The sequence below is a fragment of the Procambarus clarkii genome, chromosome 37 (assembly GCF_040958095.1).
Source record: "Procambarus clarkii isolate CNS0578487 chromosome 37, FALCON_Pclarkii_2.0, whole genome shotgun sequence".
Taxonomy (NCBI): domain Eukaryota; kingdom Metazoa; phylum Arthropoda; class Malacostraca; order Decapoda; family Cambaridae; genus Procambarus; species Procambarus clarkii.
Window position 1 is genome coordinate 25758903 of NC_091186.1, and position 19926 is coordinate 25778828.

At 47.8% G+C, this 19926-nt stretch overlaps 1 protein-coding gene across 5 annotated transcripts in view; it reads left to right on the forward strand.

Annotated features, from left to right (window-relative positions):
• Ptp36E (protein tyrosine phosphatase 36E) overlaps positions 1-19926 on the forward strand; it is a 79340-nt gene that overhangs the window by 10419 nt on the left and 48995 nt on the right. Inside the window, exon 1 of one of the 5 annotated variants that reach the window (XM_069337305.1) lies at positions 11267-12638. The exons of 3 other annotated variants lie outside the window; for them this stretch is intronic. In XM_069337305.1, coding sequence (XP_069193406.1) covers positions 12374-12638 — 265 coding nt within the window. In that variant the 5' untranslated portion in view covers positions 11267-12373. Of the gene's footprint in view, positions 1-11266; positions 12639-19926 lie in introns of those variants that run through there. One more of the 5 variants, XM_069337308.1, reaches the window with a different exon arrangement.

The following is a 19926-nucleotide window of genomic DNA, read 5'->3' on the forward strand; positions in this document are numbered from 1 at the left end:
TCCTGGCCACTCACTGAACCAAAGAAACAAAATAAGACTAGTGAACCTTGAAAAGTGAACACCAGCGCTGAACACGATGAACAGGAGTGAACAAGACCGAAACAGTGATGGGCGTTGGGAATATGCCTTCGATCAAGGAGTGTAAATATTAAAAAAAAAAAAACAGAAATTATGTTTAAAACTGAGTGAATTTTAGCAGCCATTTTTGTTTTTTTATCAAATATACAGACATGGCTGATAGCCCTCACCCAAACTGAGTGATATATATATATATATATATATATAAAACACGTATGTTATCAGTGAAAAAAATGTTTACCCGGCAACTTACCACGTGTGTGTGTGTTTGGACTAATCTAACTATTGTGTGCCGCTTCAAATCAACTCAGCCAAAGGGTGCCCCGACAGAGCTGAAGGACCGTTCACTTACACCCGACCCCACGACTACCCAAGGACAAAAACAGACGAACACGACCAACTTTAGCTACATACGATTACCGTCTCTCTCATTTTTTAACAAAAACACACAACTAACGTTGAGTGTTCCGTTGTTGTGTTCCGTAGAGGCAACAGTGTTCCGTTGTTGTGTTCCGTAGAGGCAACAGTGTTCCCTGACCCCTCCTTCCTCCCCCTCCACAAGATCCTGTACCAAGGCTCCATGCAGTAGCTTGCTTTGTCGTTTCTGTTATGTAAATAATACAAAACTTAAATAAAACTATCGTCTAAATTATCCTAATTCCTCGAGAAGTTTTCTCACAATTAAACTCACATGTAAAACCCACATTTAAACCCCACAAGTAAACTCACACGTAATCCTGCAAGTAAACTCACACGTAATCCTGCAAGTAAACTCACACGTAATCCTGCAAGTAAACTCACACGTAATCCTGCAAGTAAACTCACACGTAATCCTGCAAGTAAACTCACCTTCTCATAAACCTAAGTTCACGAGAGGGTTAAGTTAACACAGAGAGTAAGGTGACATAGTTAACTTACAAATATATCCTCAAGTAAACCAATAAAGTCACAAGTAAACCTACAATGAAGTCCACAAGTAAACCAACCACTAAAGTCGCAAATAAGAAATAAACCAATGGTAAACCTACAAGTAAAGCCAGGCGTAAACCTACAAGTAAAAACATTAAACAATATATAAATAATCTTACAATTAAACCAGCATAATAAAGCGAGCATCAATAACAAAGATTTAGGCTGAGATAAGAGTCATTAAGTCAGAGGAATGGTAGTTAATAGTACTCACTAGTCAGAGTCACTAGCCAGAGGCACTAGTCCCCCACCTAAATAGTCAGTCACTAGCCACTCTCATTCGTCTCACTAGTCACAATCACTAGTAAATAACTAGCCAAGCTGGTAACAAAGGTTATTGGTAAGAATAATAATGCCTATCAAGAATATTTTTAAAATAACATAAGAATTAGGCTGAGAATATGGCGAGGACGCAACATTAAGAAACTTTAACGGTAAGAAACTGTCGCGTTCGCCAATATTGAGCGTTGCGTCTGTTTGTGCGTCACTGCGTCACTGGGGGGGGGGGTAATAATCATTGAAGGTGTTTGGGGGGGACACTCAATGTTTGCGTCTGGCATTGTTGTCGTCTAATGCTCATTGTTGCGTCTGCTACCCACCCACACTCTTGCGTCTGTCCCTATAACAGCTGGCTATAATATCCAGCTTTCTATATGAACGCTGTTATATGAATGGTCCCTGTCAAACGGCTTAATTACCATCGAAGTTTTGTAACCTGTTCTTCCCTTTTTACCAAAGCCATTAACCAAAGCCATTAACCAAAGCCATTAACCAAAGCCATGATGGGGCAGAACTTGAACCACCAAACTCCCAGAAAAAACATGATCTAGCAACCAATAAACTTGTGGTATGAATAAGTAATATGGAAGAGACGAAGTGGAAGAGTGAATGAAGAGGGAGGGAGAGAATGGGAGAGATTACTCATTTTAAGACCCTATAAAACACCATTTTCCTCAAGTAACAAATTGGTTTAGACACATATATAATTTCTCTCCAACTCCCCAGTTGGAAGAGTCAGACAGGAGGGCAGGTATATCGCCCCGTGGTCCGACAGGGCTCAAGTCTTGCTTGAAGGTAACCTGGGTTCGAATTCTGCCAAGATTGAACGATGTTGTTCCTGTCTTAAGGAACTGTCAAAACTTGCGCATTTTAAAGGCCATAAGAGTGAGGGCGTTGCAGACAGAGAATGCAGTGATGGACACACTTAAGTAGCATTGAGACAACATTGCAGAGTGTTGTTGTTGTGTTGATTTAGGGGCGACGACGATCGTGGGATCGGATGCGCCCCGGCTGCCCGATACCGGGAAATAGCATTGCAGAGTGTAGAGTTGCGAGGGGATTGCAACACTACATCAAGTCTAGGGGTACACAGCTTGCAATTGCTTGAGAGGAGGAGCTACACGAGTACGTCTCTTCTCCCCATCTGACAAACGTCTGATTTGAAGTGGTTTTGTCTCACCATGAACGTATGGAGACAAACCCAAACAGCCCAAACCCAATTCTCATTAGTCCCAGAATGTGTATAATTTGGGTTGTATAAATTCCACTTAAGCACTTCAGCCTTAACGCTGTGGGTCGACAGCTTTCAAGTTGAGGCGTATTAATGCACGAGAACTTTTGTTGATGCAGGAGTTGGGGGAGAGAGATGGAACCTTGGAGCGGAAGGCTCTCTTCTGAGGGGACAGGTCAGGTCTCTTCTGAGGGGGGCAGATCTGGGGCCAGATTCACGAAAGCACTTACGAACCTGTACATCTTTTCTCAATCTTTGGCGGCTTTGTTTACAATTATTAAACAGTTAATGAGCTCCGAAGCACCAGGAGGCTGTTTATAACAATAACAACAGTTGAATGGGAAGTTTTCATGCTTGTAAACTGTTTAATAAATGTACCCAAAGCCGTCAAAGATTGAGAAAAGATGTACACGTTCGTAAGTACTTGCGTAACTGCTTCGTGAATCTGGCCCCAGGTCTCTTGTGAGGAGGCAAGTCAGGTCTCTTGTAAAGTGCAGATCAGGTAATCAAACACAGATTTCCTCTGAATTACATCAAGAATTTTGGTAGAGACGTCCCTCCACCAGAAGTGAGATTAGTGCTCTAAACAAAGGTACGGGGGAAACTGTCCCCAGACATTAGAGCAGATAATATTCCAGGCAACTGTGATTAAGATTCGAAGAGTTAACTCAGCTGAGGATTTGTGAAATAGGTTTAGAACTCCGCAGCTGATGTCCAGATTGATGCAAGCATAATTTGGAATCTCCAGAGGATGTCCAGCTTGATCTAAACACTCTTGGCAACCTCTGAATCGTGAGGCTTCCGGGACGGGTCAGAGGAGAACATGATTTCCAAATAATCAGGGGGACCAGATTCACGAAGCAGTTAAGCAAGTACTTACGAACGTGTACATCTTTCCTCAATCTTTGACGGCTTTGGTTACATTTATTAAACAGTTTACAAGCTTGAAAACTTCCCAATCAACTGTTGTTATTGTTATAAACAGCCTCCTGGTGCTTCGGAGCTCATTAACCGTTTAATAATTGTAAACAAAGCCGCCAAAGATTGAGAGAAGATGTACAGGTTCGTAAATGCTTGTGTAACTGCTTCGTGAATCTGGCCCCAGGTCTACGAGAAGGAAAATCTTTAAATATAAATGACATAGAGGAAATTGTTGTTCCTGATAAACACATCACAACGAAATTATTAGAACAAAATATTAATTTTTATATCAAATTAATCAAATTATCGCAAAAATATATTACTGAACACCAAAAAAATATCAGAGAAGCAAACCTTTGTTTCAAATAATGTACAACTGAACGAAAACGGAATGAAAAAAAACATTTTTTTGCATATTTTGATGCGAACGATGTTATCGAATAACAAAAATGTTCATTTAAAGTGTATTATCAAGCAGAGAACAAATTACACCAGAACCTGAGATACGACCACTGAATAACATATTGTGAACTAAGGCAGTTTGATAGAGCGTTTATCATTACAGGGGGGAAGAATGTTCTAGACGGAAGAGGTCTGGCTCTGTGGGCGTGGCTTCCTCTCTCGCTGTTGTCATGACAACTCCCGCCTTCTCCCACAGACACCAGCGGCTCCCTGCCACAGACACCAGCGGCCCTCTGCCACAGACACCAGCGGCCCTCTGCCACAGACACTAGCGGCCCTCTGCCACAGACACCAGCGGCCCTCTGCCACAGGCACCAGCGGCCCTCTGCCACAGACACCAGCGGCCCTCTGCCACGGACACTAGCGGCCCTCTGCCACAGACACCAGCGGCCCTCTGCCACAGACACCAGCGGCCCTCTGCCACAGACACCAGCAGCCCTCTGCCACAGATACCAGCGGCCCTCTGCCACAGACACTAGCGGCCCTCTGCCACAGACACTAGCGGCCCTCTGCCACAGACACTAGCGGCCCTCTGCCACAGACACCAGCGGCCCTCTGCCACAGACACCAGCGGCCCTCTGCCACAGACACTAGTGGCCCTCTGCCACAGACACTAGCAGCCCTCTGCCTCAGACACTAGCGGCCCTCTGCCACAGACACCAGCGGCCTTCTGCCACAGACACCAGCGGCCCACTGCCACAGACACTAGCGGCCCTCTGCCACAGACACCAGCGGCCCTCTGCCACAGACACCAGCGGCCCTCTGCCACAGACACCAGCGGCCCTCTGCCACAGACACTAGCGGCCCTCTGCCACAGACACCAGCGGCCCTCTGCCACAGACACCAGCGGCCCTCTGCCACAGACACCAGCGGCCCTCTGCCACAGACACTAGCGGCCCTCTGCCACAGACACTAGTGGCCCTCTGCCACAGACACTAGCAGCCCTCTGCCACAGACACTAGCGGCCCTCTGCCACAGACACCAGCGGCCCTCTGCCACGGACACTAGCGGCCCTCTGCCACAGACACCAGCGGCCCTCTGCCACAGACACTAGCGGCCCTCTGCCACAGACACCAGCGGCCCTCTGCCACAGACACTAGCGGCCCTCTGCCACGGACACTAGCGGCCCTCTGCCACAGACACCAGCGGCCCTCTGCCACAGACACTAGCGGCCCTCTGCCACAGACACTAGCGGCCCTCTGCCACAGACACTAGTGGCCCTCTGCCACAGACACCAGCGGCCCTCTACCACGGACACTAGCGGCCCTCTGCCACAGACACCAGCGGCCCTCTGCCACAGACACCAGCAGCCCTCTGCCACAGACACCAGCGGCCCTCTGCCACAGACACTAGCGGCCCTCTGCCACAGACACCAGCGGCCCTCTGCCACAGACACTAGCGGCCCTCTGCCACAGACACCAGCGGCCCTCTGCCACAGACACTAGCGGTCCTCTGCCACTGATACTAGCGGCCCTCTGCCACAGACACTAGCGGCCCTCTGCCACAGACACCAGCGGCCCTCTGCCACAGACACTTGCGGCCCTCTGCCACAGACACTAGCGGCCCTCTGCCACAGGCACTAGCGGCCCTCTGCCACAGACACTAGCGGCCCTCTGCCACAGACACTAGCGGCCCTCTGCCACAGACACCAGCGGCCCTCTGCCACAGACACTAGCGGCCCTCTGCCACAGACACTAGCGGCCCTCTGCCACAGACACCAGCGGCCCTCTACCACAGACACCAGCGGTCCTCTGCCACAGACACTAGCAGCCCTCTGCCACAGACACTAGCAGCCCTCTGCCACAGACACTAGCAGCCCTCTGCCACAGATACCAGCGGCCCTCTGCCACAGACACCAGCGGCCCTCTGCCACAGACACTAACAGCCCTCTGAATCAGACACTAGCAGCCCTCTGCCATAGACACCAGCGGCCCTCTGCCACAGACACCAGCGGCCCTCTGCGCGGCCCTCTGCCACAGACACTAGCGGCCCTCTGCCACAGACACCAGCGGCCCTCTACCACAGACACCAGCGGTCCTCTGCCACAGACACTAGCAGCCCTCTGCCACAGACACTAGCAGCCCTCTGCCACAGACACTAGCAGCCCTCTGCCACAGATACCAGCGGCCCTCTGCCACAGACACCAGCGGCCCTCTGCCACAGACACTAACAGCCCTCTGAATCAGACACTAGCAGCCCTCTGCCATAGACACCAGCGGCCCTCTGCCACAGACACCATCAGCCCTCTACCACAGACAGAGTAGCCCTCTGCCACAGCAGGTAACGCGTCCACCCACAGCGCTCATCCAAGCGGCTGCCGACCCCATGTTAAAGTTCGATGTAACCAAAAACTATAATTTCTAAAACATAAATAAGTATTAATACATATTTTAATTTGGTATATATTTAGGTCTTTGTTGGTGAGGGAGGCGCAGCTGTTCGATTCACAGTATGTGGGCGGAAACTATCACTGAGGCATGATTCGAACAGGAGTCGTCAGCGAAGCACTGTTCGAACAAAGTGAATATCGCGCGTGTAAAGTTTCTGAATCATTAACGCGGTGGTTTGCCTGGTGGATTAACGATCATTTAGCCTGCGGTTATGAGGACGGGCAGCGTTTATGAGGACGGGGCGGGCGCCCTGTGTTTTCCAGTCTATAGTCAGGTGTGAGGATTGCCCCTGGCGGTAAACATGGCTCTAGGGCCGGAGGGGAAAATCGACGTTGGATAGAATAATAGTTTAGATAGTGATAGTTTAGTTTAGTTTAGATCAACTAAATGATCAAAATGATAGTAAAATAAATAAAATGATAGTTTAGATCAACTTTTTTCATTTTGTGTTTATTACTGACGTTCTCGCAGCATAGAGTCCAGGTATACTGATAGAGGGAGTTTTAATGTTATTTAACCCCTAATGAATTCGATACCGATGTAAAAGGGTATATATATATATATATATAAAGATATACAGAGAGATGTATATACCACCATTTATCGGTGTTTATACACTGAATGGTTACTATAGTGCTGGATTATAATCTTACAAATGTATACTTGCTCATTGGACAATAAGCTCTTTGGGTGACTTTAAAAAAAATCTCCAAATTACTTGATAGATAATTGTTACGACTTGATAGATAGTTGTTACAAGTTGTTGGGACGTTGTAACATTGTCGTAATTTCGTCGTGTGTTTAGCAGACCGAATTGTACGAGTTCGTCAATAGGAGAAGATATATATATATATATATATATATATATATATATATATATATATATATATATATATATATATATATATCAAGACATATGCAGGCGATGAGTCACAATAACGTGGCTAAAGTATGATGACCAGACCACACACTAGAAGGTGAAGGGACGACGACGTTTCGGTCCGTCCTGGACCATTCTCAAGTCGATTATCACACAATCGACTTGAGAATGGTCCAGGACGGACCGAAACGTCGTCGTCCCTTCACATTCTAGTGTGTGGTCTGGTTATCAAGACATATTCTTACTCGTAGACACAACCACCAAACATTGCTAGACATGTCAAGACATTCAGTCATGCAACATTTATCCCACAATTTTTTTTAAATTAATATTTATCTCAGGAAATCTTTTAGGCCTTCCTTGAAATACCAGCCTACTGACAGGCCGACTGAAAGGTGCCGAGAAAGCGTCATTCTGACAACATGACAGTGACAATATGACAATTGACAATATGATATCAGTTATGCCTCTCCTCTTAAATTCAACAGTTAAAAAATACAACCCCAAGCAACCCACCAAACCCAACGAGGTCGATGCATAGTAAACCGTCACTATTACGGTGTACTAATACGTCACCCCTTTTTAACGTATAGGTTGACTCTGTTCCCAGGGCGCCCCCTGGGAACAAATTTTCTATTCCTTCTCTAATAGACGGAATATGTACACAATTCAAAATGATTCTTTCTCTTCCAGTTCTTCATGAATACAAGAGTACAGACGAGGAATTCAATAAGTCGATGAGAACTGGAAATTGAATTCCACCTTTTGCTTTATGTAAAGTGTTAAAGAGAGAGAGAGAGCTTGACAAGCGTCGCATATTGGCGCTGATGAAGACATTTCTCACCAGAGAAGAGCGTCTCATTTTCTATGGAAATTGGATGCCTGACTTCTGTGCTAAATAATCGGGCTTGGGCATCAGGATTTGATGTTAGCACGCCCAGTTAGATCCCTGGCTCCTGCGAAGACTACCTATCCTTGGCTCCTGTGAAGACTACCTACCTTCTAGCTCCTGTGAAGACTACCTACCTTCTAGCTCCTGTGAAGACTAACTATCCTTGGCTCCTGTGAAGGGTCACTACCCCCTGGCTCCTGTGAATGCTCACTTCTCCCTGACTCCTGTGAAGGCTTACCACCCCCTGGCTCCTGTGAACGCTCCTTAACCCCTGGCTCCTGTGACGGCTCATGACTCTTGGCTCCTGTGAATACTCATTTCTCCCTGGCTCCTATGAAGGCTCATTACCCGAAGCTCCTGTGAAGGTTCATTACCCGAAGCTCCTGTGAAGGTTCATTACCTGTAACTCCTGTGAAAGCTCACTACATTTGGTTCCTGTGGAGACTGGCTGGCCGTACTGGTGAAGCCCAAATAGTCATACAAGATTGATAAATGTTCAGAGAGAGAAGTGGTCCAAGAGAGGTAATCCATAACTCCGGACTACCATCCTAACTGGACGGCATCCGTTGCCCCGTCGAGAAGTCAACTGGTTCAAGGTTTGCCACGGGCGATGGGATCCTCCTTCCCTGCGGAGGCCATAGGCATGCAGTAATACAGAAGACTGTATTGTATGAACGATGAGAGCCTCTTGGCAGGTGGATGAATAATTTTAGTGAATCCGCAGGCTCTCCTAAGAGCCAGCTGAGGCACACTGAAGCCTGGATAGCTGGAGAGGCCCCGAACCCAGCTGTTGGCTGTCAGTACCACCTGCCGTTCTGTTCCGCTCTGTCCTCCGCGCCTTCTGGAGACAAAGTCTGGCCGGAGGCTGATGTGGCCATCTTCCTGACGAGTGTCAAGGTGGAAATTCAGAACCCAAGGTCGGCACGGGGCGGCCAACTTGACAGAGCAAATGGTGTGCACGACAGACACACTTCGCAGCCGCCTATGGTGACATCGACCGAGGCAGCAGACGAGGCGACGTCGACAGGCAGGGGAAACTCCTTCCTCATAGTCACCTTGTTCTACCTCGCCTTCTTGCTAGGCGGGCTCATATACATCGAAACAAAGAGAATGGTCATGGTGCCCATAACTATATTCCTCATCGTGATCTCTTTGGTGCTTTTTTTATTTATTCTGTTCTGTGTGTGCTTTGTCATATTCCTTTGATGTTGGGAGTCTAGCGGGAGCCCCAGGGCGCCCGCTAGGCATACCAAGGAAGGAACATGCAGCTGTCATGTCTCGCACATCGATCTCCGGGAGTACCCATCGCGAGGCAGGCCGTTGTAGCCACACAGATTACAGGCTTTCTTAAGTTTAACATTATTATTATTTCAGTCGGCCGGGTACGCTTACATTTAAGTTCTATATATTTATATGACAGTGTGAGACCACGAAGGAACGATCGAAACAGGAATTCCCTTAAGTACTTTCGTATTTAATAATACATCTTCTGAAGGATCAAACCGAAAATCAATACAATATATTTACAATTATTAAATACGAAAGTACTTAAGGTAATTCCTGTTTCAATCCTTCCTTCGTGGTCTGACACTGTCACACATTTTTTCTTTTCATCACGTGTTAATCCGCCAGACTGAAGTTAATATGGAACTAATAGTTATATATGTGGAGAGCGGCATCCGTAGAGTAGCACCACTGAGCTTCGATACAAAAAATGCCTCATTTCTCCAGACACTGCAGATTGCTCCTTAAGTGCTCTCAAAAAATAAAATACTGCCACGACCACGAGGTGTTGATTGCGAAGGCTGATGACGTTCTACACAAAAAAAATCATACGTGATTTAACATGCCAAATTCATCTTAGGCCATAGGCATTAAATCTGAGATTATCCTCTTTAGTATGCAAGGATACACGGAATAGTACAAAGTACAAGAGGAAGCAAAAGAGGTGAATGAAGACATGAAGTACACAGTACAAGAGGAAGCCAAGAGGTAATGAAGACATGAAGTACACAGTACAAGAGGAAGCCAAGAGGTGAATGAAGACATGAAGTACACAGTACAAGAGGAAGCCAAGAGGTGAATGAAGACATGAAGTACACAGTACAAGAGGAAGCCAAGAGGTGAATGAAGACATGAAGTACACAGTACAAGAGGAAGCCAAGAGGTGAATGAAACGACGTACACAGTACAAGAGGTGAATGAAGACATGAAGTACACAGTACAAGAGGAAGCCAAGAGGTGAATGAAGACATGAAGTACACAGTACAAGAGGAAGCCAAGAGGTGAATGAAACGACGTACACACTACAAAAGGAAGCCAAGAGGTGAATGAAGACATGAAGTACACAGTACAAGAGGAAGCCAAGAGGTGAATGAAGACATGAAGTACACAGTACAAGAGGAAGCCAAGAGGTGAATGAAGACATGAAGTACACAGTACAAGAGGAAGCCAAGAGGTGAATGAAGACATGAAGTACACAGTACAAGAGGAAGCCAAGAGGTGAATGAAGACATGAACTTCACAGTACAAGAGGAAGCCAAGAGGTGAATGAAGACATGAAGTACACAGTACAAGAGGAAGCCAAGAGGTGAATGAAGACATGAAGTACACAGTACAAGAGGAAGCCAAGAGGCGAATAAATAAAGGAGGTACATTTCACTTGTGAAGATTGTGTGGCCCGGCTTGGCTAGGCGGCTGGCCCGTGTCCACCGCTGCCTGCGTACGTACCCCGGGGGCACGGAGCCTCTTCCGAGTACGCCTCGGGTCTTCGTTCTTACCCAGCGTGCGGTCTCCGTGCCCTGGATCCCCTCCGTGTTGTCCTCGTGCCCTGGAGCCCCTCCCGTGTTGTCCTCGTGCCCTGGAGCCCTCCCGTGTAATCCCCGTGCCCTGGAGCTCTACCTTGTGTTATCATCCGTGCTTCACAACTTGCGTAGTTCCTGTACCTAAGCCCCAGGAGCTCCTCCCCATTACCAGCCCGTCACAGCGTTACTTGAACCCCAGGAGCTCCTCCCCATTACCCAGCCCGTCACAGCGTTACTTGAGCCCCAGGAGCTCTCCATAACCCAGCCCGTCACAGCGTTACTTGAGCCCCAGGAGCTCTCCATTACCAGCCCGTCACAGCGTTACTTGAGCCCCAGGAGCTCTCCATAACCCAGCCCGTCACAGCGTTACTTGAGCCCCAGGAGCTCTCCATTACCAGCCCGTCACAGCGTTACTTGAGCCCCAGGAGCTCTCCATAACCCAGCCCGTCACAGCGTTACTTGAGCCCCAGGAGCTCCTCCCCATTACCAGCCCGTCACAGCGTTACTTGAACCCCAGGAGCTCTCCATTACCAGCCCGTCACAGCGTTACTTGAGCCCCAGGAGCTCCTCCCCATTACCCAGCCCGTCACAGCGTTACTTGAGCCCCAGGAGCTCCTCCCCATTACCCAGCCCGTCACAGCGTTACTTGAGCCCCAGGAGCTCTCCATTACCAGACCGTCACAGCGTTACTTGAGCCCACAGGAGCTGCTCCTCGCCCCCTCTCTCTACCCCAGCCAACACTTGAGTTTGAGAGGCACCACGTCACCGAGCGTGGCTTGCTAGGCTCTCCAGTGCCCGCCACGGTGTCAGTGGCACACGCCAGGTTCATTGTTATATTTTATACGAAAACTGTGAACTTTGTGCCAAGAGTTATGGAAGATAATGTTCGTTGGATGGATGAGCGAGCGCCCCGCTGCCAGGGGTATGGGGCATGGGCCTACCTATCTGGCACGGAAGTGAATGTATGGAAGATACCCATAGCAGAGCTCCCCCTAGGAGTGCCTCTTGCAGGATGCTAGGAGAGGACGTCGGAGGGCAGTGGAGTAAGGTGCCCCCGGGGGGCTATCGTGTCGCCTCCAAAACAGTGAGGTGTGTGTTGGGTATCGGGCACGGGCGGCCACTGGCGCATACTTGGCGTGGTCCCCGGGTGCTGCCACGGTTTTAGCCGCCCAGGTGTGAGGAGCGCGGTAAGCTAGCGGGGCAGTACCTCTGGGGCAGCGCTCAGAGCCGTGCCCATACCCCCGTGTGCTCCGAGTGTTGTCTGCTTCCGTGGTCTTGGTGGTGGGTGTGCTAGAGTGCCCGACGGAGGAGCCTAGGTGGAGTGCTGCGGCGGCGGCGCGCGTCAGTACCTCGGGGGGTAGTGGGTATAGCGCATGCCCATGTTTCGTATAGATACCCCGCCTGAAGCTGGTGTGGGGGTGGAATAGTGCGGGCTCCAGAAGGTGCGTGTCCAGTCGGGGTTGAGGGATGATGCGTGACCGAGATGCCATGTCTGCTAGCAACAGCGCCGCTTCCTCCTCTGCTGGCGGAGGCGTCGTCATATCCTCCAACGTCGTAGGTGAAGACCCCGTTCACGCAGGGGGCAGCAAGGATGGCAGGAAAGGCCGCTCCAAAACCAGAGGCAATGAAAAGCCCAAGAAGAAGAGATTCCTCAGCTCCTCCTCCAAATCCCTGTCTGCCATTCCGGACCGGATCCAACTCTCCATGCTCAGTAGCGGCCTCATCAGCATTAGTAAGTCCAAAAGTTTTCTTGTATTCTTCTCTCAAGTTCTCTCAATTCTTCTCTCAAGTTTATTTTAAATTTCATTGATGCTCATTGTTCTTATTTCGTGTAGAGTAACTTATGCTAACTGTGCCACTGGGAAGTGCATTACCTACCGCGATCGCCCTCGCTAGAATATGCGAACATTTGTTTTTTTGGTAAGAAAAAAAGTTCCCAAATACCAATCTCCGTTTTCTTTTGGACTCCGACTGCAGTTGACCTTACTAATTAGTTTATTGTCAAATGAAGTGCAGCCTCTTACACACCATCTAGGAAATATTCATGGATTAATTCGTTCTATTTTCACAATACGTCACTTATTTAAATTCCCTGGGGGCTTCCCCCCCTCAAAAAAGCTTGGTCCCTTGAGATTATGTAGATAGTGCTCTGCCATTTTCTAAGTGACATGCTATTTATACCTGAGAGACGCTATGTTGGCGTTCGTGAATTCCTGAACACGTCATTCAATTTTATCTCGTTCTTTACTGCTGTTTACTGAAGAGGTTGGACCTGTACCCCAAAATATCCACTTATCTTCCTCGTCCATTTTGATCGTGTCAAGTTTCTACACGAAACTACAAGTCTACAAGACACAAATTGCTGTATGATATTATTATTGGGGCGTGTTGACGACGGCCCTCATTCAACCCATACAGGAATAGTTTGAAGATAATTGATCGTGTGGAATACTTTGGCAGGTTCATGAGGTTGACGGTAGATGACTGAATGTTGTAATGGGACATTCACGCAGTCCAAAAAGTGTTGATTGAAAGTTTGCACCGCTTGCTGATGTTATTTGACTGATTGTAAACTCTCTTTATTTGACTGAATGTAAACTCTCTTTATTTGACTGAATGTAAACTCTGTCGGCAAAATTATTCGTTTACCCTACAACGCTGTGAAGGGTTGAAATAATAATAATAATAATAATGAAATAATTGAAATAATTTAAAGAAATCTCTGACTAATGTTCATGAAATGTCCTTTTTATTTTATCCTTTATAGCACAGTAGTCTACGCCTTCGGCTCATAGTCGTGAGACCCAAACTAATTCCCCGTTGACCGGACAGGAACCCTTAGGCATATTTCTTTTCACCTGATGCACCTGTTCATCTAACAGTTAAATAGGTGCCTCCGGGAGGTAGACACCTGTTCTGGGATGCATCCTGGGACCTTTGATTACCTTAAGTACGGGTATATATATATATATATATATATATATATATATATATATATATATATATATATATATATATATATATATATATATATATATATATATATATATATATATATATATAATGCAGGGATAGATGTTAAAGTGGAAAACTAAAAAGTAGTGAACAAGTTTCGTGGGAATCGTAACACAGTACATTTTTTTATTTACACAAAAATGTTAATATTATCTTAAATGTCGTGATTGGTTCTGTGTCGCCGCCTCTCGCCTCTACCTGGGCCTCTCTTGATTGGATTTGGCTCTTTTGTGTTGAAAATGGAATTGGCTTCAATTGTATTAAGGTATCAAGGGGCTTCTCCCAGCTATGAATTTTCCATTTCTTAATACAGTCATATATTTTCATTCTTTTTTTGTAATGCGAACGGCGGAATTGTTATATCTGTCTGCCTGTTTGTTCATGTGGGTAATAATGAATTATTTCCTGTTAGCGGCAAGGTGCCAGAGAACGGCCTATTGACATAGCTCGAGTGCATGTGGGGGAGTTGTGTAAAACCCTGGTTTGTGTCTCGGAGAGGCTGCAGGATCCAGTAAGTTCAGTAGAACTTTTGGTTTCAACTCTTTTTTTTTGACCATGTCGTAGCTCAGTTGATTAAGGTAGGGTCTGGGATGCTCCCGGACGTAGGTTCGAATCCTCGTCACGGCCCTTGTGGATTTGTTGCCAGTGTGGTTCTTTGGTTAACATGTTGGGTGGACAGGTCTTCTGTGAGATCCCCGTCTCTCTGTCGGGGATCCATAAGTGACTGGTGCTGTCACTTACCCGTCCCTTGCATCCCCAGTGTGGTGACCCCACGAGTGTGACCCCACGAGTGTGACCCCACGAATGTGACCCCACCAGTGTGACCCCCGACTAGTGTGACCCTCGTTTACATGGGGGCAAGCTGTTAGGTTTCTTCGTAAAAGGGCAATTTTCGCCAGGAGAGGGTATTGAAGCTGACCAAAAGTCAAACTAGTGTTTCCGTGCTAGTTGCCAGCCATCACAAGTAGAGCGGTCTGGTATTTGATGAGGAACTGTAGTGAAGTGACCTTACTGAGTGCCTGTTTTGGTCTTGGTGGGCGAAGAGGGCCAGGGGATAGAGCCGGCTCTATCTCTTGAGGTCAGAGATAGAGCCGAGATGAAGCCAGTAGACCTCTATTTGAGAAGTAGAGGGTCACGAGATCAGACTTAGACCCGAGGAGGTCCAAGGGACGTCAGAGATAGAGCCAAGAGAGTTCTCAGATAGAGCCAAAAGAGTTCTGAGATAGAGTCAAGAGAGGACACGAGATCAGAGTTAAAAGGAAGGTCGACACCGGTCAAGAACACACACATGCCAACCCGTTCTCACAATTTTCCACTACGTAAAAATATGCGACTGTTTTGCAAAACCAGAAACGTACAAATCCTAGCAACACGCCTATCCTACCAAGGCCGAGTCATAGCAAACGTCAATATTATGGCGCTGTAATATTTAAAAATAAGTCACATATTTAGCGCTCCATAAAGCTATGTATATCTCCTCATGGGGGCTGACCGTAGCCTCATGGGGGCTGACCGTAGCCTCATGGGGGCTGACCGTAGCCTCATGGGGGCTGACCGTAGCCTCATGGGGCTGACCACAGCCTCATTGGGGCTGACCATAGCCTCATAGGGGCTGACCGTAGCCTTATGGGGGCTGACCGTAGCCTTATGGGGGCTGACCATAGCCTTATGGGGGCTGACTGTAGCCTCACGGGGCTGGCCGTAGCCTTATGGGGGCTGACTGTAGCCTCACGGGGCTGACCGTAGCCTCATGGGGGCTGACTGTAGCCTCACGGGGCTGACCGTAGCCTCATGGGGGCTGACGTCTAGAATAGTCAAGGTACAACATGGTCAGCGAGACGTCTCCGAGGAGCTACAAGGCTCACTCCCGCGTCGGGGCCTGACAGGTGCTGTACCGAGGCGTTGACGGCTAACTGACTCACCCACAAACCCAGTTCTCTAAACGTCATCAGCGGTAAGTTTGCCTCCCGGAGGGTGACCTTGACCCGCTTGTGTCTCCCCTCCTCCGGTATGTACTTGCCAGCGCGCTTTTTATGTACTCAAGGGGAGAGGAGGGGACGCCCTCTCCCATCTCGGCCGGGAGAGGGGAGATGGGACGGGATGACTGATTGGCACGGCAAGAGGGAGAGTATACCTGAAGAAATCATGGTATAGAGGTGAGAGGCAGGCATGGGAAGGTATGAAACAGGGGGGGGGGGGATTTTACCTGTAGTGTATTTCCAAAGTTCTTCTATTCCACGAGGTTGTCTGGTGATAAGTTGATCAAGGAGACTCTTGCTTTCAGTGGCTCGCAGCTGGCCCGCGTATGACAACCCCTGTAGGTGCAGCACTTCCTGAAGGGACCCCTGGAATTCCTTTTTTAACACGTTTCTTCCGGTAATATTTCTTACGTTTGTTGGGAAGATTTTGTATAGCGGAGGACGTCTTTGTTCATGCTGGGTTCTCTGTCTGTGTCTGTGGCGCCGCTGCTCCTCACTCGCACTATTTTTGTAATTATTTCCATATTTTTGACTCTGGTATTTTGTTATACATGTTTGGGAACTGGTCTTCTTGTATCTTTCATGTATGGGATATATCTCTCTCGTCACCCTTTCGAGAGAGTATATTTTGAGAACTTTGAGACGGTGCTAATGAGTTAGGTGCTGTATCGTGTGTGTGTGGGTGCCGTATATGTTCTCTGTATGCCCTCTGTTTCAGCAGTCTCTCCTGCTCTGTAGGGGAAGTGAGTACCGAGTAGTACTCAAGACGGGACATCAAAATGAGGATTTGTGTACTAGGACCAATGTGATGGGATCCCTGGATATTTGGGGATTCTGATGGTCCATCCTATCACTTACTTTGGGCTTATTCTATATTTGCTTCGTTATGTTCAATGAACATTAACTTGTCTGTTATCATCATTCTCAGATTCTTTACGTGTGGTTCTTCCTATGAGACCATTTGATCGCGTCGTGTACCCTGTATTTCGTTTAACCTTATTTTCTATTGGCCAAAGACTTTATTGGTATCGGCATGTAATTATTTGTTTTTCATGTGGATTTTTGTATCATCTGCAAAAGATGACACAAAGCTGTGACTTGTATTTTTGTCTATATCTGATATGAGAACGAGAAAAAACATTGGTGCGAGGATATTGCTTTGGGGGTACACAGCTTTTCACTGTACTTGCGCTTGATTTTCTATGTATGCGTTCTGTCTGACAGGAAATCGAATATCTATTGCCCTATTTTACCTGTTATTCCTTAGCATCTGAGTTTATGGCGTGTCAGTTCATGGCCTAGCATCAGAGGGCAAGAGAAAGAAAAGAGCGAATGGGGTTCAAGTTTCTGAGTCCAAGTGTCTCTTGATTGAAGGGCACTCGAGGGGAGGGCTTGGGGAGAGAGAGGAACAGGTGAGGGGGCATCAGGGTAGAGGGGTACGCTGCTGTAGGGCACTCGAGGGGAGGGCTTGGGGAGAGAGAGGAACAGGTGAGGGGGCATCAGGGTAGAGGGGTACGCTGCTGTAGGGCACGCGAGGGGACGGGTATGTCAGTGAGCCGCGGTGAATGTAGTACACGCATTTATAGACTTAGAGTAGCTCTCAAGTGGGTCAAGGCTTGGAATGTTGAAGTGTGACCACCTGTGTATCTCGTCCTCCACTGGCATTTCGAGAGGGTACGAGTTGGCCCAAGCCCCCCGGGGGAGGGGGGGCAGGCTGGGGGGATAGTGTAGGACTGGAGGTGGACTTTTCCTGAGCCTGGTGGGTGTAGGTGGGGCTGGGAGGAGGACGTGGCTGGATGGTAGATAAAAGAAGTGGTGGATTGCAATGTTGGTAGTGACTGGTGTACTGAGGAATGAATAATGTGATTGGAGCGATTTGTCTCACCTCGGGTCTAGTGGAGCGATTTGTCTCACCTCGGGTCTAGTGGAGCGACTTGTCTCTCCTCGGGTCTAGTGGAGCGACTTGTCTCTCCTCGGGTGTAGTGGAGCGACTTGTCTCACCTCGGGTCTAGTGGAGCGACTTCTCTCTCCTCGGGTCTAGTGGAGCGATTTGTCTCACCTCGGGTCTAGTGGAGCGACTTGTCTCTCCTCGGGTCTAGTGGAGCGATTTGTCTCACCTCGGGTCTAGTGGAGCGACTTGTCTCTCCTCGGGTGTAGTGGAGCGACTTGTCTCACCTCGGGTCTAGTTGAGCGACTTCTCTCTCCTCGGGTCTAGTGGAGCGACTTGTCTCTCCTCGGGTGTAGTGGAGCGACTTGTCTCACCTCGGGTCTAGTGGAGCGACTTCTCTCTCCTCGGGTCTAGTGGAGCGACTTGTCTCTCCTCGGGTGTAGTGGAGCGACTTGTCTCACCTCGGGTCTAGTGGAGCGACTTGTCTCACCTTGGGTGTAGTGGAGCGACTTGTCTCACCACGGGTCTAGTGGAGCGACTTGTCTCACCTTGGGTGTAGTGGAGCGACTTGTCTCACCTCGGGTCTAGTGGAGCGACTTGTCTCACCTCGGGTCTAGTGGAGCGACTTGTCTCACCTTGGGTGTAGTGGAGCGACTTGTCTCTCCTCGGGTGTAGTGGAGCGACTTGTCTCACCTCGGGTCTAGTGGAGCGACTTGTCTCACCTTGGGTGTAGTGGAGCGACTTGTCTCACCTCGGGTCTAGTGGAGCGACTTGTCTCACCTCGGGTCTAGTGGAGCGACTTGTCTCTCCTCGGGTGTAGTGGAGCGACTTGTCTTACTTCTGGGCGGTCCTGGAGGAGGTTGACATCACCGCCACCATGATAGATGTATTAGGTAAAATAAATACAAGAGGAGAAGATGGCTTTATTAGAACCAGAATGTATCAAGCCCTTATGCAACCACTTACGAAACCTGTACATCTTTCAACAATCACTGGGACTTTGTTGACATTTATTAAACAGTTTATGAGGTTCAAAGTACTACGAACTTTTTTATAACAACAACAACTTCGGATTGCAAAGTTTCGAAACTCGTAAACGGGTTTAATAAATGTAAGCATCGCCGCCATGATTGAGGAAAGATGTACAGGTTTCGTAAGATGGATCCGTAAATGTTTTCTGATTCCTGGTTCAGGGTAGCCCGTTCTCACAATTCATGAAACATCAAATTTGAAATGGTTTAACCTAACCAGAAGTCCCAAGTGAAAGGATAAATCATTGCCCAAACACTTCTGTCTGTTTATATGTGAAGTGCTTCGGCAGTGATCTCCATTCACAATATTCCCCTCGAATAATAACTCCATACAGTTGAACAAATCCATAAGGGCCGTGACGAGGATTCGAACCTGCGTCCGGACGCAGCTCCATGGCAGTTATTCACTACCTGGAGTGAGACGAGACATTGTGGACACACTGAACTTTCCCCTATAAATGACCCCCCGTGGAATATTTATGGCAAGCTGTTGCAGAGAGAGAGTGAGAGTGAGTTGCACCGTAAGAGTGAATAAAATGGGTGCAACTGGCATCCAGCGTCACTCTGAGAGCATTATGGCCAGTTGGGCCACTCTCCCTGGCCACACGCCTCGTGTATCAACCCTCTGGCCACCTCTCTCCCACCCCTGCACCATGGAAGACGCCTCCCAGACTGCACCTCTCATATATCATGTTTTAACACTGATACATTCAGGTACACTGGTATGGAGAAAGTCAAGAACACCCAATCACTTCATTACGGCGGCTTGGTCTCTGTTTATTAAACACTTGACCAGTTTGGACGCTTCACAGCCAAAGTTATTATTGTTATAAACGACCTTATAGGGCTTCGGAGGCTCATAAAGTGCTTAATAAATGTCAACTAAGGCGCCATGATTAAGGAATGATTTATATGTCTCGTAAGTTCTTGATGGATGCTTCTCCTGTGTCATCAGAACTATATATATATATATATATATATATATATATATATATATATATATATATATATATATATATATATATATATATATATATATATATATATATATATATGTCGTACCTAGTAGCCAGAACGCACTTCTCAGCCTACTATGCAAGGCCCAAT